The 22,724-nt window shown below is 43.8% G+C and overlaps 2 protein-coding genes across 2 annotated transcripts; one reads left to right on the forward strand and one right to left on the reverse strand.

The window, feature by feature from the left end:
* Positions 1-1,123: 1,123 nt before the first annotated feature.
* On the reverse strand, positions 1,124-18,525 carry LOC145425161 (NACHT, LRR and PYD domains-containing protein 12-like). The gene is made up of 5 exons (XM_080298143.1): positions 17,004-18,525; positions 7,311-7,484; positions 5,388-5,564; positions 2,408-2,581; positions 1,124-1,732 (listed from the first exon to the last, which is right to left on the reverse strand). Exons 1-5 carry the CDS (start codon positions 18,020-18,022, stop codon positions 1,723-1,725), a joined length of 1,554 nt encoding a protein of 517 aa, XP_080154269.1. The 5' UTR covers positions 18,023-18,525; the 3' UTR covers positions 1,124-1,722.
* A 2,773-nt stretch (positions 18,526-21,298) lies between these two features.
* On the forward strand, positions 21,299-22,416 carry LOC145425169 (uncharacterized). The gene is made up of 3 exons (XM_080298162.1): positions 21,299-21,513; positions 21,626-21,775; positions 21,882-22,416. The coding sequence occupies exons 1-3, from the start codon at positions 21,362-21,364 to the stop codon at positions 21,997-21,999; spliced, it is 420 nt and encodes a 139-aa protein (XP_080154288.1). The 5' UTR covers positions 21,299-21,361; the 3' UTR covers positions 22,000-22,416.
* Positions 22,417-22,724: the final 308 nt, after the last annotated feature.

Below are 22,724 nucleotides of genomic sequence, written 5' to 3' on the forward strand. Positions count from 1 at the left end.
CTGAGACAGGACTCTCTTCCAGACACTCTAAACGAAGGCACAATGTACATTCCAAAGTCCTTTAATTTTAAATATGTTTATATTGTCTATCCTCTAAAATAGCCAGATGTCCATTCATATTAATGTACAGAATTCACCTGCTTGCTGCTACTACTGCACATTCACCCAGTGTATATACTATATGTATATGTATTCTTCCTCTACCCCCCCCCCCCCCCCCCATTTTTGCACATGTTGAGGAGCGTGTCAGGCTACATTTCACTGTGTGTTATACTTGTATAACTACACAGCAAAATCTCCAGTGTTAAATTAACACTAGAGAGTGTCTATATGGGTCCACACCTCTGAGTGTTAAATACAACACTGTTGAGTGTTAAATTAACACTTTTGACAGTGTTATATGTTTAAAAGTAACCTAGTCAGTTTTGAAGATTAACAATGGCTAACACTGAGCAGTGCTGATTTTCTAACACTGGAATATTTCTAACATTTTGAGTTATTTTCCAGTGTTAGAAAATCAGAAGCCACCACCACTGACTTATTTCTACACATCGACCAGCATCCGGCCAATCCACCACTTTTCACTGTTTATACCGTTACGAGAAAATAAAAAATCACCATCAGTATGCCCGATGGCCAGTCCAGCTATGGTCGTGCCATCAGTTAACCCTTCACGTGTCAGCTGTGACACGCGTGCCCAGGGTTGCCGACCCCTGCTCTAAAGCATCTGATTTGGATTCCTGAGATCAAATATATTTTCCTTTGGGTTTGTTTTCTTCCCATTTGAGGCTTTAATGTAGTGTTACATCCTGTTTGTTTGCTTCCATCTGTATACATGTCCAGATTCACTGTTATGTTTCTATTCTTACATTGCTGTGTGATCACTGTTCCCTCTGCTGACTGATGTGACCTTTTGTATATCACACTGATACTTGTCATATTTGTATCTGCGCCTAAAAGATAAAAAGTTTTCCATGCTAAAACACAGCTCCACCTCCTGCAGTTCTCCCTCTGAACCACTAGATGTCTCTGTTATCTAAATGAAGACGTGCAGCACAGCAACCACAGCAGCGCTCAGATCACACGTGTCCTGTTATTATGTATAAAAGCATGAAACAGGTGAGACAGGTGGGATCAATATTAATGTTGTGGAAATATATGAAAAAGCAACAGAAGAGTGAAAACATTTCGTGTTTCTAGAAAGATCTTTCAGCTCACAGCTGCTCACAGACTGTATTTACAAGTGACAAACTGCAACTCTACAGTACATCTACAGTATATATCAAATATATTCTGTATTCAAATCTATTGAGTGATGTTTGAAAGTCTTTCCAGGTGAGTTTGATCCAGGAGGGTCTGAAGCCAGAGTCAGACAGAGACTGTGCAGAGACTGTAGAAGGACAGAGCAGCAGCAGAGCAGTCCAGATACACTGATGATCCTCTGTCAGATCCAGAGGGACACACAGGGATGATGCTGGACTCTACATTGTGTCTGACAGTGGAGCTGTTCTCAGAGCAGTTCACTCTGCAGCACTGACAGTCATCTGCACTTCTTCTCATTCCTCTGTCAGTCACTGCTGGATGAAGCTCTCCTCTCCACCTCCCAGTAACATGGCCCAGTCAGAGCGTCTCTACACACAAGCTGCTGCTGCTTCAACCTCTCTGGATCATCAGGACACAGCTCCTCCTCTCTCAGCACACACACCGTCCTGTTTACCATCATCAGCTCCACCTGCAGAGAGAAGAAGGAAGAGCAGAGGAGATAAACGAGTGTTTCCAGAGACTCTTCATCAGCTGTCAGTCAGTGATGCAGCACATCCAGTATAAAGAGCAGCAGGGACTTCAGTGCTGGGACTGTACTAGGACTCATTGTTGCTTCACTTTTTCTAATCTTTGGATTTTTATTGAAGTTGATGAAAATGTTTTTCCCTCCTAGTTTGAGTTTGGACTTTCATTCATTAGAAGTACCTTGGTGTGTCCACTCTGAGCTCTGTAGGAACCCCAACAACAAGCCATACAATCCAGATGGACGGTTCCAGCTGTTAACTGGAGGAATTCCATCCAAACATCTGCTCTCACTAAATTCTTCCTCACCTACAGACTGTGTTCTTCACTGCTTTAAACTTGGAAATGAATGCAGTCATTGGTCTGCGTGCTGCTTTGTTCAGAGAGCTGATTGGCTGTTGACAGTGTTTGATCAGAGCGTGTCAGCCGTTACTATGGTGACCATAAAGGTCAGAAACAGGAAGTGTTTGTGTCCAATCCTGAAGCCTGTCACCATTCTCCTCTCACAGCTTCACTGAGAAGCTGCAGCTTTACAGGAAACACTGGATCTTTGTTTCATACTGACTGTGTTTAGTACAATACTGCTGACAGCACCACCCACTCACTCCATCACTCTACTTACTCCAGAGTCTCCAGTCTGTAGTCTGGACTCTGCTGAAGATCAGACAGCTGCTTCACATCTGGATCCTTCAGGTTGTTTCCGTACAGCTCCAGCTCTCTCAGATGGGAGGGGTTGGACTTCAGTGCTGCTGCCAGATAATCACAGCTGATCTTTGACAAACCACAGCCCATCAATCTGTATAAAGAATGAAAGATGTAAGTTTATTAGACAAAGTGTGAGCTTGAAATCATTCAGTGTTTCATCATCTTTTCAGAGCTGAAGAAGGTTCAGAATGTAGAAGTTTAGAAAATGGAAACTCCAAACAGCTGAAGCCAACAGGAAGCAGCTTCAAACAGGAAACTGTGCAGAGTTTCAGACTATATGTCCTGATGCAGCCAGTTGGATTTTGGAGATCTGAATCTCTGTTCTGTGACTAAGTCCTTGAATCATTTCTTCCAGTTGGTCCAACAAGACAGACTAAGTATTGGACATGTGTTGTGGCTCCATTAGGGGAGCTTCTAAATGTGATGTGATGGCCCCTCTGGGTCTGTCAGGTCACAGGACTGAAGAGAGCTCAATCTGGGCACACAGTTGTTCCAGTCTGGACCAAAGACTCTATACTGGGACTGAGGGACTGCTTTGACTGCACCCACTGGGACTTTTTAAAGGCTCATGTTCTCACTTAGATCATCGATTTCTACTTACATTTCTTTCTGGGAAAAATGGGGATTACTTTGGAAACAGGAAGTATTTTCCCCAATAAGCAGCCCTGGATTAGTAAATCACTCCAACATGTTCTCAGGCAGAAGAAGCTGTCTTGTTATGAGGGAGAGAAGAAAAAGATTGAGGCACAGAAACTTGTTGAAAGAGAGATAAAGCAGCTAAAATCAGGTGTAAAAGTAAAGCAGAGGATGAGCTGAATAAAGGACACTCAAGGCTGGCTTGGAAAGGAATGAAGTCCATGGTGGGGATGCAGAACAAGGAGCAAAGATGAATGTGATGCTGAATCAGCAGAAGACTTGGACTCATTTGATTCCAGCTTTGATATCATTGATTTCAATGAAGAGCTTTGTGATTGTAGCAAAGGGCTGGTAGCTCTGAGAGTCCCACTGATGAGGTGTTTGTGTGGAAATCTCTTAGTGGGACCAAAGAGAGAAAAAGCCCTGGTCCTGATGCTATGGGAGGGAAATGATTGAAGTGTGCTGTGAGGAACTGACTGGGAGATTTTCACACATTTTCCAGTCCTCCTTGGAACAACAGGACGTTCCCAGCATATGGAAACAAAGGTTAAGTGTCCTATGGCACTCAGTGATGATGGTGCTGTGGCCCCACCACCTCCACCTCTTTGTAAAGGAACTAACTGTAATCTGAAGCTTCAAATGGAACTAAGACTTCCTCCACTAGGTGGCAGTGTCTGATGAGAAAGTGTTAGTGGAGCTGGCCTGGAGTCAGAAACAGGAAGATGCAGGATTTGGGCTGAAATGGGGAAAAGTGGTTCGCACTAGTGCCTTAAAGCAAGAAGGTTTTAGGTTGAAGCTTGTTGGCCTTTCTGTGGAGGTTGGATGTTCTCCCACAGTCCAATGAAATGCTGCTTAGGTTCATTGGTGCTTCTAATTGGCTGTAGGTGGATGTGAGAGTGTCATGGTCCTGGGTCATTTTGACCCAGCGTTTTGTGTTTCCTTGAAGTTCATTTTTGTGCCTTGTGTTTATTCTGATTTTTTACTAGTTTAGGGTTGAACCTGAAGTTTGATGTATATTCAGCCCTACCTGTGTCTGTCCTTGGTGCTCTGTTCATGTCCCCGTGTTGTGTTGTAAATCAGTCTGTGTGTTTCCTGCTTTACTTGGAAGGCTCGTGTTCTAGATTTCCTGTTCTATTCTGAAGGTCTGTGTCTGTTGTCATTGTATTCAGCTTGTGTCCTCCAGTCATCATGTGTATTCAGATCAGCTGTTCTTCCCTCCTGTGTGCGATTACTCGATTACCTTGTGTGTGTATATTTAGTGGGTGTCGGTCTGTGTTCCTTGTCGGCTCGTGTGCATTCATCCGTGTATCTCTGCGTTCTATGGTGTTCCTGTTCCTTAGTCTGCGTCTCTCTGCTCTGCTCCCCGTTTCATTAAGATTTCAGGTTTGCTCTTTAGTTTCTCCCAGTTTAGGTTTCCGTTTGTAATTACTCACGCTTCGTTGGCTGTTTTTGCCACTGCCACCTTTGTAAATAAACATCACTCATATCATCAGTCGGCTGCCTGCATTTTGGGTCCTCCTTTTCCTCCACACCACATGGCTCACGCCACCAGCCGTGACAGTGAGAGTGCTTCTCTGTCTCTGTCTTCAGTTTTTCATATACAAATTACAACCTTTAATAGAAACTTATTGGTCAGCATCTTATTAGCCTGCTGTTAGCTTCATTCCACAGAAAACTGAGAGAAACTAACAGAGTTGATAAAGAATAAAGAGAAATGTGCTGATTTAAAGCCTTTGAAGTGCTTCAGATGATCTCTGTCCACTTCTGTCCACTCATTCATTCATGTAAGCTTTCTAATGCAGCTTTGATCTTCACAGTCTGCTTCATGAAACTCATTCTAACCCTGAATGTCAGAGTGTTCCTCCTTCTCTTTCCCATCATTCATGCTGGCAGTGGAGGAGATTTGTATGTTGGACTGTGTTTTGGATGACGTGTGTATGTTTGTGTTGGACTGCTGTCTGTAAAGCAAACGCACATTTTGCTTTGGATTTCAGTGTCAGAAAGACTTTAAAGTGAAATGAAGAGTTTGAGAGTTTCACAGTGAATTATCCAGTGGAGGATTTTTCTTCTTCTTTGAAGGTTTGAAATGTGAACATTGTTCTGCTGCAGTCAATGGACTAAACCAGAGAAGAAGAAAACAGACTTTACCATGAAGATCCTCAGTGTGGATCAGTAAAATATCAGCCTAATATCTGCAGTTTAGTGTCAGCACAACTTTCACATCATATTCATCTCAGCACAACTAAAACATGCTGACTGACCTCAGAGTTTCAAGTCCACATCCTGGACTTTCCAGGAAACCACACAGATGCTTCACTCCTGAATCCTGCAGCTTGTTGTTGTAGCTCAGCTCCAGCTGTCTCAGATGGGAGGGGTTGGACTTCAGTGCTGCTGCCAGATAATCACAGCTGATCTCTGACAAACCACAGCCCCTCAATCTGTATAAAGAATGAAAGATATAAGTTTATTAGACAAAGTGTGAGCTTGAAATCATTCAGTGTTTCATCATCTGTTCAGAGCTGAAGAAGGTTCAGAATGTAGAAGTTTAGAAAATGGAAACTCCAAACAGCTGAAGCCAACAGGAAGCAGCTTCAAACAAACACAACAAGAGAAAAAACTCTGAATGTTTCACATTAAAGTCGTACATTTATAATAAAAACAGGACAAAGACTTGAAAAAGTCGTGTTTTTCCTTCCAGGAACCACAAGGCTTCACTTTTAAAGGTGAAGTGTGAAAGAAATGGACATATTTGAAGTCCAACACCTTTTTCCAGTCACATTATTAAAGCAGACAAACTACAAGCTCATTTTCATTCCAACAAGTCATCTTCTGACCTGGACTAACAACACTGGTCTCTATGTGCAGCTGGCTGTGAGACCAGTGCTCAGGGAGCGTCTACAAAGTGCAACACTGAAAGAACATCACACACTCATTTGCTTCCATCATCCAACCTGAAGAGGAAACAGAGACGCCTCCTCTTCAAAGTAAAAGCTGCTCCTTTTGGACACAGTATCAAAGAAAGTCTACAGTATAACATAGAAAAGACAGAACAAAGTTTTGGTTGTTTTGAAATTGTGCAGAAATGAAACTACACTAAGCTCAATTATGTGACAGACATTTCATCCCATGTCAGTTTGGCCTCATCCTGGGCCGGATTATCCAGCACACACTCTGACCACAGGCCCAGGGGCCACGCACAGCTGGGCTCCATCCAAGAGACAGGAAACAAACCAACACAATAATAAAAAGCACCATGTGATCTTCTTACATCTTCAAGACAAACATAGTAAAAACATGAGCATATTTGTTTCCTGATAAAATGATGTGACAGGTAGAACAGAGTAAAGTGGTGGTGTTACAGCCTTTCTCCCCTCTGCTGCCGAGGCTGTTAGTCTCTCCCAAACTCAGCTACAGGACTTCCAAATGAATGAAAGCAGCAGAAGTGGCTTTACAAATGAAAGAGGAAGAGGAGAAGAAGAGGAGAGGGAGGCCACCCTGACCATCACTCCAGCTGAAAACATCACACTTCCATTAAAGTTGGTGAGAAAATGTTGAGCAGGATGAGCTGCTGGCTAATCTGGAGGCTGTAGCAGCAGCTCACAGTCACAGTGGATTTCCACTCATGAAAAAGCTCTGGCTGCTTCATTTCTCATCTCATATCAGAGACTTTAATGCTTCACTGAAGCTGTACTGTGATGCTTCCATATCCCAGTGAGGCCTCCATAATGATTTCAGCTGTTCTGTTCACACACTGTGTGCCCTGTATGGCTCAAAGTCTCTGCAGCCTGTTTTTATCTGCTATCATCAGATCTTCATCATCCTCATTCACATCCCTCACACACTCTACAGCCTCATCAGCACTGACTTCATCTTCACTGACTGATGGAGCACAACATGAACCTGTGGAGGCTGAAACACTGTCCTGTCAAACATCTCCCCGTCACCACTCCACTTCTGTCAGCCTTTAAATGAACCCTGCTCAAATCTGTCACTTCTGTTTGGAGCCAAAAGGAAAAACTGTTGTTCAGTCGTTTGGAAAGACAACATTTCTGAAAGCACTCAAACTTCTTCACATTTGTCTTCAGAAACATCCTGAACATGTAGGAACTAAAGAAAGTTTCAAACATCAATCAAAGACCTGAAATATAGAAAACAAAAACAACAGCTGCAGTCAGTGAACTCACCTCAGAGTCTCCAGTCGACAGATTGGACTCTCCAGTCCAGCACACAGAAGCTTAATCACTGAATCCTGCTGGTTGTTCCAACTCATGTCCAGCTCTGTCAGATGGGAGGGGTTGGACTTCAGAGCTGAGGCCACAATTTCACAGTGAGACTCTGAGAGTCGACACCAAGTCAGTCTGTGATGATAGAAAATATAAAATGTGTTATTATAAAAGCAGAAAATCTGCGTTATAAACACAGACTGAATGTATATGAAAACAAAACAGAGTGAGGTCATAATCTGATGAATCTGCTCTTCACATCTGTGCTTCAGCTCCTCTCACTGTGTTTGACATGACACAACGATTGAGTCTCTCTCAGACCTGGGGCCCGTTCTTCGTACGTCGCTTACTACATCCAAGATCAAATGACACATCCAAGACCAAACCATCGCGCTAACCGTGAGCTCGCTAATCCGGTTCCCCGAACACACCTGCTGTTGACGATTAGTACAGCTGGACGCAGTAATGTGACATCACTGGGTGTCGTAAAAGGGGCTACGCATCGATAGTAGAAACATTGATCGGCAACCCGCTGATTGGTCGGCGAAAATGTCGAAGGGGCGTGCTCGGTATTTTCCGGCAGCAGAGCAAGAACTCATGAGTGAGGGATTTCAGGAGTTTCAGAGTTTAATTAAAACGCAAGAGAACACTGCAAAGGCTGCAAAAGCAAGGAGAGAGGGCTGGCAGAAAGTTGCTGACAAATCAAACTCGTAGGTAATTTAATAATAATAACAATAATAATGGATTGGGTTTAAATAGCGTTTTCCAAGGCACCCAAAGCGCTTTATGATACCACTATTCATTCACTCCCACATTCACACACTGGTGGAGGCAGCTACGGTTGTAGCCAAACATCTATGGGTACACTGAGGTTCATTACATGGAATATAAATGGAGCTGGCTCCAGAGAAAAGAGGTTAAAAATATTTAACCAACTCAAAAAACTACAGGCAGATGTTGTCCTATTACAAGAGACCCACAGACCTCTTAGAGGTTCGAATGAACTTAAAACACCTGAGTTTCCTAATGTGTTCTCAGCTTGTTATAATTCTAGACAAAGGGGAGCAGCAATTTTAATACATAAAAATATTAATTTCACAGTACTCGATACAGTTATAGATCCAGAGGGCAGATTCTTAATCATTAAACTATCTATACGTGATAAAAAGCTATGTATTGCAAGTGTATATGGTCCAAATGTTGATGATCCCTCATTCTTTCACGGTTTTTTCAGTGCACTCTCTGAACACTTAGATGGCACACTTGTTCTTGGAGGTGACCTCAACCTTGGACTAAATGAAGACATGGATAGGCTCAATACAGCGGGAACTCAGTGTAATTGGCAGTCCACAAATATAATCAAACAGTATATGAGCGACTTTGGTCTTTGCGATGCATGGCGCTCCCTTCACCCCACCAGTAAGGAATATACTTTTTTCTCACATGTCCATCACTCCTACTCTCGTCTGGATTATTTTTTGGTCAGCAGCTCACTGCTGAACGACATTTCAGACACTGAGATTCACCCTATAGCTGTCAGCGATCATGCTCCTGTATCTTTAACACTAATGCACAAGAATAATACTACGCCAAGTAAAAACTGGAGATTTAATATATCACTACTTAAAGATGAAGACTTTATTAAATATTTTAAAAAAGAGTGGACTTCATATTTAGACTATAATGACACTCCCAGAACATCAGCTTCTGTTCTATGGGAAGCAGGGAAAGCTGTGATGAGAGGTAAAATAATTTCTTTCTCATCACATAAAAAGAAAAAAGAAAACAAAAATATTCAGGAATTAGAAAAAAACATCAAATCACTAGAAGAAGCCTACGCGTCCCACCAAGATCAGGAAACATTGAACAAAATACGCAAAACAAAACTAGAATTAAATGAGATAATTGATAAAAAAACAAAATTCTTAGTACAAAGACTACGCCTACAAAATTATGAACATGGTAATAAATCCGGTCAATTTCTAGCAAACCAGCTAAAAATAAATAAAGAAAAAACAACTATATGTGCTGTTCAAGATTCATCTGGGAACACAATATATGATCCGATACAAATAAACAACATTTTCAGGGATTTCTATAAAACATTGTATTCACCACAAATAAACCCATCTAAAAAAGAAATTGATCAGTTTTTGGACAACATAACTCTTCCAAAATTATTGGACACTCAAGCAATGGCACTGGATTCACCACTGACACCAGGTGAACTCCAGGAAGCCCTGATAAGTATGCACAATAATAAGGCTCCAGGTCCAGATGGCTTTCCTGCAGAATTCTACAAAGAATTCTGGTCGATTCTAGCACCAGTTTTCTACAGAACGTTGTTGGAAATTAAAGAAAAGGGCAGACTTCCATCAAATATGAATTCTGCAAACATTAATCTCCTGCTAAAACCAGGCAAAGACCCTGTATATCCCTCAAGCTATCGTCCAATATCCCTTATAAATGTAGACCTTAAAATAATCTGCAAAGCTCTCTCAAAGAGACTGGAGAAAATAACCCCCCTCTTAATTCATCCTGACCAAACTGGTTTCATAAAAGGTAGGCACTCATCAACAAATACACGTAGATTACTTAATTTGATAGACTACTCATACAGTAAAAACCTAGAAACTACAATATTCTCTTTAGACGCAGAAAAAGCATTTGACAGAGTTAACTGGAAATTTCTATTTGCAACTTTACACAAATTTGGTTTTGGATCCTCTTTCATAAACTGGTTAAAAATATTATATAATTCCCCAACAGCTTGTGTTAGAACAAATGACCAGACATCCTCCAGCTTCTGTCTCTTGAGGGGCACCAGGCAGGGATGCCCACTCTCCCCTTCACTATTTGCAATTTTTATTGAACCACTAGCAGCAGCAATTAGACAGAATTCAGTAATTAAGGGCATAAAATGCAAGAACGTGGAACATAAAATCAGCCTTTATGCGGATGATGTGTTACTCTTTCTCCAAAATTCACAAACCAATATCTCTGGGGTGATTGAATTGATAAACTCTTTTGCAAGAATATCAGATTACTCAATTAACTGGTCAAAATCTACAGTCCTACCGATTCATTGCTCCTTCCATAATTCCTCTTCTACACCACTGCAATCAGGAAATATAAAATATTTAGGTATTAATGTTTCTCCCAAGCTTGCAGATCTAACTAAATTAAACCATATCCCACTTTTAAAGAAGGTAGAAGATGATCTGGCTAGATGGAAATGTCTACCCATATCACTCATGGGAAGGGTTGCCGCTATAAAAATGATGGTCTTACCAAAAATAAATTATTTATTCTCAATGATCCCAACTAAACCGCCACAAGATTGGTTCAGATCTCTAGATTCATGTATGTCCAAATTCCTTTGGAAAAATAAACCCCCACGTATAAGCTTAAAAACACTACAAAAGACCAAGGATAAAGGAGGACTAGAACTGCCTAACTTTCAGCACTACTTCTTAGCCAACAGGCTTCAGTTTATCTCAGGATGGCTAAAACACACCCTCTTAGATGAACCTTGGCTAGATGTAGAACAAGCACTCTGCAATAATCTAGAGATCTCAGACCTACCATTTATCAGCTCAAACATCCAACGACATGAATGCTTTAAAAGCATCAACATCAGCTCTTCTCTGACAGCATGGTGGGAGTTTCTAAAATTGACGGCGTCTTCATTAATCCCATGCAAACGTACACCTATCTGGAACAACCCTGACATATTACAAAACAATAATATGATAAACTTTTCAGATTGGAGTGATAAAGGAATCAAATATTTAGAACATATACTAGAAGGAACAGAATTTATTTCATTTGACGGACTAGTTACACAATATGGGATCAACAAGAAAAGATTTTTAGAATATCAACAAATTAAATCCATAGTAAAAAAGAAATTTAAACCGGGTCAAGTTGAACTACAAACACCACCAAGTGTGGTTCAATTTCTTGCTCTTAAACCCCCCAAATTACTATCCAAAATATACAGAATGCTTTCTAAAACAGATGAATCAATATCACTTCCTATTGCAAAATGGGAAGCGGATTTATCAGTTAACTTAGACCTAAACTTCTGGTCTCAGATTTGCTTAAAAACCTTTCATCTAATTAGAAATCCCAGTCTTCAATTAATTCAATACAAAATATTACATAGAGTGCACTATACAGGTCATCGGATGTTCAAGATGGGCTTTACGTCTACCAACAACTGCTCACACTGCCAAACCAATTCACCGGACAATTATATCCACGCTCTTTGGTTCTGTCCACCAGTTCAGAAGTTTTGGCGCGAGATATGTGAAGACTTATCGAAGTGTCTGAAATGTAACATTCCAACTTCCCCCTTAGTGTGTTTGTTGGGCAGCTTAGATAATGTCACTTCAGAAAAGAATATCGCCCATATGGTTTTCACTGCCCTATGCATAGCCAAGAAAACAGTCCTCATGAACTGGAAAAATAAAAATAATCTTAATTCTAACCAATATAGAAATTATCTATTAGATTACATTAGTCTTGATACAGCCTCTGCCACCACATCAGATCAATTGCTCTGGGCTCCTTTGATCAGCTCCATCACCTAGTGGGGGTGGGGGGTCATAGTTTGGTCCCGCCTTCACTGTTGTGATTGGTGTGGGGGTAGGGACAGGCTTAGGGCGTCGGGGGGTTCCCCGGAGGCATCTTCCTTGGGGGGTTCAACCCGGGGTAGCGGTCATGTCCGGTTAGGGGCTCTGTTGGCTCTCCGGTGACTGTTTCCTCGCGGCTGCGTGCAGCGGAGCTAGGGGAGGGTCTGTGCTGACGGACGTGGGTTACTGACCTGGTAGCCTGGCTGCCCCTGGGTGGGTCCGGGATGGGCGTGAGGTTCTGGGGGCGCTCCGTCTCTGGGCTGGGACCCGGACCGGGCCTCGGGGGCTTGGGTCCTGGTTGGTGTGTTGCCGGGGTTGTGGGCGGGTGGGTGCATGGGGGCCCAGCCCTGGAGCAGGGTGCCGCCGGTGCGTCGAGCCACCTGGGGGGCTCTTCAACTGGTGGGGGAGATTGTCACATCTTGCAGGAGCTTTCCTCTCCTCAGGAGCTGCCTCTGCAGGAGGGGGAGATACAGGAGAGGTGGAGGAAGATCTCAGCCTGGGTGTTTATTGTCTTATGTAGTCTGGAAGATGAGTGGATGGTGGGGTGGGTGCAGTTTTCTCTGTGGTGGGGTTGGGTGGACTGTCCCGGGCTCTGTGGGGCCGGGCGGCGCTGCTGCACTGGGCCCGGTCTGGATGGGCCTGGGCCCCCTTTCCCTGGCGGGTCGCGGAGTATGGGGGTGCCTACTGGGGTCAGCGGGGGAGCTGGCCCCAGGGAGGGGTCACTTGCCCCTCCCTTCCTTCCCTCCCCATCTCCAGCTGCCTCCCTCTTCCCGCTCCACCACAACCACCCACACATGCAGGGCCTTGGAGTAGGGGTATGTCACCAGGGTGCAGAGGAGGCTACCCCCCCCCCCCCCCCTGTCCCCTTCTGGCTGCCTCTGCCTCAATTTTATCCCACAACTTAGACATTCACATTACTCACACTCTCATTACACATACATATAGGATTTTGGGGGTGGGCACGATACACGGAGTCCAAAGTACCATCAGGGTGTACACCCCACCCCTGGCATCGTTGCCCACCTCTCAATTTTAAATACACGTAGACATTGAGGGCTAGCAGGAGGGACCATGCGCTTACCTGCTGCTCTCTGGCAGGTAGCTCCAAGCCCTCCTGGGTTTTAAATGCACCTTAGAACACAATTGCATCAACATTACAATGAGCGGGTGGAGGGAGGTTCGGAGTCTTCTCTCACCCCCGTTCTCTGCGACCTGCTGGAGCAGGGGGGCTAGGACTAGGAGGAGGAGTTGGCCGTCCGACTGCGGTCTGGAGTGTGGAGCCTTCCTGCTGCTGCGGAGTCGGGGCGGTCTGCCTCCCCCCACCGCAGGGAAAAGGGAAACACCACCTGGGTCTGGGTGCAGTTCCCCCCTCCAGGGGCGGGGGCACCTAGACCCGGTTTGTAGAGTACGCTTGGGGAGTGTGATCGTGTGTACAACGTCTATTTATGTCTGTCTCCACGTTGGTTGAGTGTGGAGTAAGTGCATATGAGAGCATGAGGGTGGGAATGGATGTTTGTATCTGTGTGTGCCTGTATGTCTGTGTCTATATGTCAGGTTGGGTGTCAGGCGCCACCTCTCTGGGGACATCTCAGGCCTTCCAAGGTTTGGAGGCCTATCTCCCCCTACCACCACTTCCCCTGCCAGTGGCGGACCCCCTCAGACATCGGTGCGTTGGTGGTTCTTTGTGTCCGGGGATGGGCGTCCAGGTACACACCGGCTCACTCCTTGGCGGCCGCTTATCGGGGCCTGGAGCCTGGGGCTCGCTCGGGCCACCTCGGAGGCGGGGTGCCCCCGGCCTCTCGGCCTGGGGCTCGGTCACTCAGGCGCAGCTGGCTGCCGGCGGAGCTCACGGGCGCGTCACTGCAACTCCCCCTGGCTTCTGCTCCGCGGCTGCTGAGTGAGCCCTCATCTGGGACTCTCCTCAGCTCTTTCCGGGACAGTGGCGCAGCTGCCCCTCTGTTGGTCTTCCTTGGTCTCTTGTGTTCTGGGAGCCTCTGGATGTCTGGAGTTTTGATCTCCTCCACACCTGCTTCACGCCCTGGAGGACGGGGCTGTGGCCCCCCCACACCCTCTAGCAGATTATTACATGAAGGAACCTTTTAAAAAAACAAAAAACAAGCGCGTCCATGCTTACAGGTGTACACACGGGTGATCACACCCACAAACTACACCCTTTTTGGCTCCTACCTCAAAGCACACTGTGTTCTGTTGATCTTATGTGCTGCACAATAATGTTTAACATTTAGTATTTACTGTCATATTCCCATATATCATTGTGATGTTGTTTATTCTATTACTCTTGTTCTCTTCTGCTTGCTTGCTTTTTTCTTTCTCAGCAGGTGATCCAGGTGATTGATATATGCATTTTTTTTCTCTGCCCGTTCTGTTGGTTTTTGTTTTTTGCCCTTCTCCCCGTCCCTCTTCTCAGCTGTTTCTCTTTCCCTCTTTCTTTCTCCCCTTCTTTCCCCCAGTCAAGTCTGTCCCGTATTCAGTAAGTGAAAATAAAATAAACAATAAAAGGTGAATCAAATGGACCATTACGGCAAGGCTGGGATGGTCAGTTTGGTAAAGTAAATCCGTTGGGCATCTTTCTTTGCCTTTAGACAACAATTCTGATGGCAAAAGAGCCAAACGGGACAGGCCAAAAAAAAAAAAAAAAGCTACAGTTGTAGCCAGGCTGCCATATCGGCGCCATCGGCCCCTCTGGCCAACACCAGTAGGCGGTAGGGTAGATCTATCATATGACACTATATTGTCCAATATCATATGGCATTATATTATATTATAATATGTTATATTATATCCCCTTTCACATTAGAGCCACAACAGGACCCACAAGAACATGGGAACAAGTAAAAGTGGAATACAGGAGTATTCTACAGAATGGTAATATTTATCTCTTAGATTGCTTTTCGTCTCTTGGCAAGGTAATACTGGCCTGTAATACTCTGTTAGTTTGTTCATAACAGCAACCAAGAAAAGGGCAGAGCAACAAAAGACAGGTGGTGGTCCTGCACCCCCTCGTCAACAAGTTGGTTAAGTAAATAATACCCTCACGGGAATATCGATATCTCTCAATGAGCACACTGTCGCGCTGAGCTAAAGGATCCTGTCTATCCCGCAATATACGCTGAATTCTGAAAACTCTCCTTATTAATCTTGCACCTTCCGCAATGGGTTGGTCGCGTATACGGACAGGACATGGCAGCGACAGGCTTCCCAAATCCACCTTCGCTTTTATAGCCGTGGTCTCTCATCTTGATTACACGAAGTAATTTACAATTACTACTCTGAAATATGAATTACATCTGTAATAATCACATACATGTAATAGAATGTTAATAGTACATTTCCCTTTTTTAGGAAATGACCTGTATGTATCTGTGTGACATCAAAAAAAAGGATCAAGTGCTGCATTATCTTTAGTTACATTGATGTTATTTATTTATGGTGAAACAGTGGTGGAATATCGCTGTTGCTTTCGTATAAATGAAGCGGACATACCTGCGTGGCCGCGATCTAATCCTGTTTACATAAAGTAAACCTGCTCCCGAGCAGGTTTACGCTTACGGCTCTGTTACTATGACAGCAAGTCCCGGATGAGCTTCGGGGAACCGAACGATCCAAGATCACGCGAAATCGTCAACAATCAAATCCAGCTAACTTACTTAGCGAGGTACGAAGAACGGGCCCCTTCAGACTTTTAATGAGAATCTTTGTTTGGCTTTAATCTGCAGATGAAGGAGGAAGATGGTGTCACATTTAGGCTTCCATAATGTCCACAGTCTGTCACTGAGATCTGATCCAGAGTCAGAGTGAAGACACACATTTGGACTGTTTCCTGTTTTGACTCCAGAACATTTTGAATGAGTTCAGCTCAGTGAAGAGTTCCAGCTGGAAAGATGATCTCTGTTTGCTACCTGCTGTCAGGTACGACTGTTCACGTCCACACGGAGGAAAAACCTGCTGACTGTTACCAAACGGAGCAGAAATCTCATTACTGGACAATAATGATGAATGAACTCAGAGCTGCTGATATCAGATCTGATTTCAGGGGAACTAAACACAGAAATGATTGGCTCATTTTAGCTTTCTGAGCCATTATCTGCTGGTGTGTCACTAGTTGGCAGAAAATGATTTGTATTCCTGTTCAGGGCTTCAGTGTTTATGAGTCCAGATCCAGGTGACAGCAAGTCAAAATGATGTTACCTGTCTGTGTCCAGCAGCAGCCTGTATTCACTTTGAATATTGTTATAACCTGACATGGATCAGTTTGTCTTTGATTGGTTTGTAAATGTCACTGTTTCCATTGGACCTGAGTGACGTACAAAGACAGAGAGGGAGAGAAAGGAGAGAGAGGATGGAGACAGCAAAGAGAGAGCAAACACAAACAGGTGAGAGTGGACAGGTGACCAAGGTCAGCAACCAATCAGAGAGCTTCTGTTTGACCCACAGTCACTGATGATGACTGCACATAACCAAGCAGTGTGTTACTCTGATATCAAATATGGATCCTGCTCTTATAATAATGATCATCAGATGATATTATTGTGTTATTTTGTAGCTGAATACGATGTTTGTGTGATTATCAGTGAAAGAAGCAGTGAGGAGGATGGAGAGAGAGAGAGGACAGAGGGTGAAGTTAGAAACACTAAAAGGATTTTTCATGGATTTCATGGATGATTTGAGTGATTTCCAGCAGGACACTTAAACATGTCAGTGGACGTCCTAAAGAACATATTGACTGATATGAAACGTGTCATTGAACAGGATTAATATCAGTGGAAACATGGTGGAAACAGCTGTGACTGCATGGATGTGACACACTTCAAATCTGTTCTCCACTCTTGGATTTGGGATCCATGGAGCTGCTGCTAAGTTCGTACAATAAAGGAATGGTGTGGAAGGTTGCAGCGTACGGACACAAACACTTTGTGCTTACAATCTGATTTTATTTTCAACATTAAACTACTAACCTACACTGATCAGTGATGTTAATGATCACATCTGGACTCACCCAGCATTTCTGCAGTTCCTCACAGCTGGAATCAGTCTCTGTCGTCCCCGCTCTGATGTTTTGTACTTCTGCAGGTCAAACTCATCCAGAACCTCCTCTGACATCTGCAGCATGAAGGCCAGAGCTGAGCACTGGATCTCAGAGAGTTCCTTCTCTGATCTGTTCTCTGACTTCAGGAACTCTTGGATCTCCTGATGTACTGAGAGGTCGTTCATCTCCATCAGACAGTGGAAGATGTTGATGCTTCTGTCAGGAGAGACTTCATCACTGTTCATCTCCTTCAGGTTGTTGATGACTCTCTGGATGGTTTCTGGACTGATCTCTGTCTGACCCAGCAGACCTACTAAGAGTCTCTGGTTGGACTCCAGACAGAGGCCATGAAGGAAGCGAACAAACAGGTCCAGGTGGCCATTTTTACTCTGGAGGGATTTCTTCATGGCTCTGCTCAGAAATACATCAAGTGATTGGGGATCTTTGTCATCAAAAAAACTGAAAATCCTCCTGATTAAAGATTCTGATTTTAAAAACATCTTCAGCACCTCTGTCTTCCTGGTGGTGTGACAGTGGAACATGTAGACTGCAGCCAGAAACTCCTGAATGCTCAGATGAACAAAGCAGTAGACTGGTTTCTGGAAGATCACACACTCTCTTTTGAAGATCTCTGTACAAACTCCTGAGTACACCGAGGCCTCTGTCACATCCAGACCACACTGCTCCAGGTCTTCTTGGTAGAACATGATGTTTCCTTTCTCCAGATGTTCAAACGCCAGCCTCCCCAGCTTCAGAAGAACTTCCCTGTCAGCCTCCGTCAGCTCCTGTGGACTCGTCTCACGTCCCTCATGGTACTTGTTCTTCTTCCTCTTTGTCTGAACCAGCAGGAAGTGTGAGTACATGTCAGTCAGGGTCTTGGGCAGCTCTCCTCTCTGCTCTGTAGTCAACATGTGCTCCAGAACTGTAGCAGTGATCCAGCAGAAGACTGGGATACTACACATGATGTGGAGGCTCCTGGATGTCTTCATGTGGGAGATGATTCTGCTGGACAGCTCTTCATCACTGAATCTCCTCCTGAAGTACTCCTCCTTCTGGGCGTCAGTGAAGCCTTGTACTTCTGTTAGCCTGTCAACACATGTAGGAGGGATCTGATTGGCTGCTGCGGGTCGGGAAGTTATCCAGACGAGAGCCGAGGGAAGCAGATTCCCCTGGATGAGGTTTGTCAGCAGCTGGCTGACTGATGACTTCTGTGTGACATCAGACAGCAGCTTCCTGTTGGTGAAATCCAATGAAAGTCTGCTTTCATCCAGGCCGTCAAAGATGAACAAAAGCTGAGAGACAGCCAGCTTCTCTGATGTGACCTTCTGTAATGTTGGATGGAAAACATGGAGCAGCTCCAGAAGACTGTACTGCTCATCTCTGATCAGGTTCAGCTCCCTGAATGAAAGCAGAACCACCACACTGACATGTTGATTCTCCAAGCCCTCTGCCCAGTCCAGAGTGAACTTCTGCACTGAGAAGGTTTTTCCAACACCAGTTGGTCAGAACCACTCTGATGGGTCTCTGTTGGTCAGGCAAGGCTTTAAAGATGTCCTGGCACCTGATTGGAGCGTCATGGAGGGCGTCCATCTTGGAAGCTGTCTCCAGCTGCCTCACCTCATGTTGGGAATGAACCTCTTCACTCTGTCCCTCTGTGATGTAGAGCTCAGTGTAGATCCTGTTGAGGAGGGTTCTACTTCCTGTTTCATCACTTCCTTCAGTCACATGTTCACATCTCCTCCTCAGACTGATCTTATGTTCATCTAAAACCTCCTGCAGACCAACATCTGCTGAAAGAAAGAAAAAAAAAATGAGACTAAAGAGAAAGAAAACTCTTCAATGTCTGAACAACACAAGAAGTCCAGTTTTCAGAAATGAGTCCATCAGCAGACAGATGTTCAGTCTTACTTTGTACACAGCTGCTCTGACTGGCTGTCTGCAGTCCAGCTCTGCTTCTGGATCTTTCTCCATACTGTGCAGAAGCTCTGATGGTGACACAGAAAAGTCACAGTGGAGATACTTCTGTCCACCTTTGATTAGACTCATTATAAAAAGGACAACAAAGTTTGAACACAGTCATGTTTCCAGTTCACTGACTTACATTTATTCCATGGACACTCACTCTAACCTGAACCACAGCTACAACCCAACATTGTTGAGGCCTCATCTCCTCCTTTCCTGACTGTAGAGGTTAAATATGCAACAACCAACAAATAAAAGAATTTGGTTCATTTCAAAGAAATTCACACGGTGACCAAGTAAAGTAACGGTAGTAAAGGAGACAACATCCCGTTGATGGTGGGATTATTTGAAAGATTTGCTTTAGTCACGTCACCAAATGCAGTTGAACCACCCGTGGATCCATGTTTGACCATTCTACCACTCTGAGCTCTGCTTTTTAATCATTTCATTATTATCATCATTCATTTATTCATTCTTTGGAGGGGGGCTATTTCCTAATGCCGCCCTAATAAGCTGATGTTCAAGGGGAAATATAACAGAAACTCTTTCAGTGTTATTCATTAATAAATTAACAGATGTGAAGAAGAAAAAACTGAGATTTAAAGGAGAGAGTGAGAAACTTGATCATCCATCCTCATAATACATGTTTATCAGTATCTGCTGTGACCATACTGCAGTAATAACTACAAGTCTACATTTCTGTGACTGTTGATCAATCACAGCAGGAATCTGAGCTCATCTCTGCACACAGAGCAGCTTCAGCTCTGGGATAAACTGCTCGCTTCACGTTCTTCTCAGCTCACAGACACTCATCCTGATATTTTCCTTTAACATTTGATGGTATAATTCATCTGAGTTTACACTTTATCTGCATGAATACAGAAAAACATACCCAAACACCAGAAACCATCAGTTTCACCATGTAGAATATATTGTTGTTTCCTTGCTTTTAATTCAGAGAAAAACTCTGATTTGGATTTTCTCTGTTCTCTTTGCCACAGCCCATCCCAGCAGCAGCTGAAGCAGCTGACTGTCACAACACTGAATAACACTTTAGGAGGAATTTCAGAGGTCAGTAAAGCTCCAGTTTCAACATCAGTTAATTAATCATAGTTCATCATAAATGTGAACCTGGCTGGCACACATGTTAATGTTAGCCATGTAAATATTAGCAGTTAGCTGAGGCCACAAGAAGAAGAGGCCCTAGAAGAACAATGGATGATAAGATTAGATTTTCAAGACTAGGCAGAGACGTGTTTTCCTTTACTGTCTCTTACAGAGGAGGGAGCAGATACCAGACGAGGTCACGGAGGTACGGGGAGGATTCGCAGCAGACAGCAAGACTGCCACGTCCATGCGAGAGAGCGATGGCTACGATAATCTCTGTTTTTGTCTCCCTATATAATGTTGTACAGCCCATGTGAGGGTTATCCTCTCTGTGAACCAGATGCTTGATTTCACACAGAGGTCCACCAACTGAATTTGATCAGTTATGGAACGATTTACCTCGACAGGCTCCTTCACTCGCTGCTTTTAAACCTCCTTTAAAACACACTTTTACTCCCTGACCTTTGACGCACGCACGAACACATCCTCCAACCACACACACCCATATTTTGCTCCATTGCAGTTTATTTCAGACCTCAAACATTTAGAAAAATATTAAGCAAATACAAGTGATCTGCAATAAATTACAGGTAGTAAGAAAATAAACTACTAACTCTTTTACACTACGTCCGCACCTACACGGGTATTTTTGAAAACGCAGCATGTTCAAACCGTCAGACAGAAACTCTGCGTTTGTTTTTATGTTCTTCAGCCTGTTGTTCTTGAGGTAATCTGTGATGCGTTCAATGACCCTCCACATGCTCTGAGGGTCATTTGAAGAGAAACAGAACTTCATCTTTAGAGCATAAGTGGGTTTTTGCCCTCTTCATGCCCGCGGTCAGGCTCTGTTTATTGTAGTATAACACTCATAGGACACAGTGACCCGCTGCACACACACTGCACACACTGCACACACACTGCACACACACTGCACACACACTGCACACACACTGCACACAATGACAGCGGCAGAGTTTGTGTCTGATGTATTAAGTATGAAACACTGTTGAGCTAAAATCTGGTCAGAATGAATCCAGGTGCAGGTGTGTCAGTTTAGGACAACTGGACTAACATCCAAGTGCTCACAATATAAAGTGTATTATGTAGTAACATCCTGGTGTTGCAGCAACAGTCTCACATGGAAACGTCAACAGTCAAACTCAAAATCTCTTTTTGTCAACAATAAAATGACAGCAGACCAATTTGAACAAAGTTGGTAAAAAGCTTCAGAAATTAGTAAAATATTAAAAAGTGTCTTGATGCTCAATCATCCAGTAAATCCCCAAAGAGTTGATTCTGTTCATCTGGATGTTTTCAGCAGCATGGATCAGTGTGAGGACAGAGAGGAGGGAGTCCCTTCCTCTAAAAGCACTCTGTGTGGGGAACATGAGAGCCAGACCAAAGCTCAGAGGTGAGATGACCATCTCTAACTCTCCATGACTCTTCTCCATGTCACAGCTCAGCACTCACATCACTGCTCCATCATTATTCACACTCATACCTCTGTGTGTGTTGTTTTAAAGCCCAGAGCTGTGGGGCGTACCAGGCTCAGCTGGACATAACCCTGAAACTAATCCAGAGCCTGGACCTGAACCCAGCTGTGTTTCCTTAAAGAGCAACATGTCGAAGGGTGTTGGTGTAAACTTTAACAAAAGACTGTTATGTGACAAAGAGTAAGTACATTATTTTTATGAGTTTGTTCATCATGTCTTTAATTTAATATTTCCAGTTTTTCCTTCCTGTCTCATGAAGCTGTTACATTTATTGTTTTTCTCTTAGGATCAATAAGAGGCCAGAATCTCCTGGACCTGAACCCAGCTGTGTTTCCTTAAAGAGCAACGAGTCGAAGGGTGTTGGTGCAAACTTTAAAGGCTGTTCTTCTGCTGCTGAGAGGTAATGTGTGTCTAGATGTTGTTCCTGACTCTGTATTTCTGAATAAATCCTCATGTTTAATATCAGCTCAGCTCTTTTTCACACATTTCTATGTTGGTATGTGAAGCGGTGTGTGTTGGAGTGTTTCCACAAACACAGCAGTCAGAGTGGAAAGAGTGGATGTTGTAGGAGGTGTTTGTGTAGTGAAGAGGCTGAGTGTCTGTAGGACTCCAGCTGCTCCAGCAGGTGTCTCCTTTGTGCTTTGCTTCAAACACAGTGTAGGGAGGAGCTTCCACTCAGGTGTTTCAGGTGTTGCTGGATGGAGGAGGACAAATAGTTTTTCCCTTCAGTGACACTTCAGCAGCTCAATGTTCTGGGAGATGTTTGTCTTTATGAAGGTTTATGGATTCTTGTTCTTACTTTGGTTAAACTGAGCAATACATTTTCCATCTAACGTTTAAAGTAAATTTCCAGGTGAATAAAAGATCTGCAGCTGCAGCCTCTGTGATGTTTCACAGTCTGAAAGTAACAAATTCAACCAGAGTTCAAACAAAGGCTTAATATACGTGTGTGTTTGATATAATGCCAACAAGTACAAACAGGTGTTCTTACAGGTCTTAATCACAGAGCTCTGATAAGTCTGGTGACTTTCACACTCAGCAATTTTGCTGCCTTTTATTTTATATTGGCCTTTTTAAAGCCCTTCAAAGTCTCCCACATTCATACAGAGCTTTTAACACCAAACTCCTT

The sequence above is a fragment of the Astatotilapia calliptera genome, chromosome 3, assembly GCF_964374335.1.
Source record: "Astatotilapia calliptera chromosome 3, fAstCal68.1, whole genome shotgun sequence".
NCBI lineage: Eukaryota > Metazoa > Chordata > Actinopteri > Cichliformes > Cichlidae > Astatotilapia > Astatotilapia calliptera.

Bases quoted from the DNA above. Each gene is read 5' to 3' on its own strand.
- LOC145425161 (XM_080298143.1), bottom strand. From the start codon at position 18,022: ATGAAGACATCCAGGAGCCTCCACATCATGTGTAGTATCCCAGTCTTC. The intron at 7,485-17,003 runs GTGAGTCCAGAT...CTATCATCACAG, and splicing joins AGGAACTGCAGAAATGCTGG to ACTGACTTGGTGTCGACTCT. The intron at 5,565-7,310 runs GTGAGTTCACTG...TTCTTTATACAG, and splicing joins TGTCGACTGGAGACTCTGAG to ATTGAGGGGCTGTGGTTTGT.
- LOC145425169 (XM_080298162.1), top strand. From the start codon at position 21,362: ATGCTCAATCATCCAGTAAATCCCCAAAGAGTTGATTCTGTTCATCTG. The intron at 21,514-21,625 runs GTGAGATGACCA...GTTGTTTTAAAG, and splicing joins AGCCAGACCAAAGCTCAGAG to CCCAGAGCTGTGGGGCGTAC. The intron at 21,776-21,881 runs GTAAGTACATTA...TTTTTCTCTTAG, and splicing joins AGACTGTTATGTGACAAAGA to GATCAATAAGAGGCCAGAAT.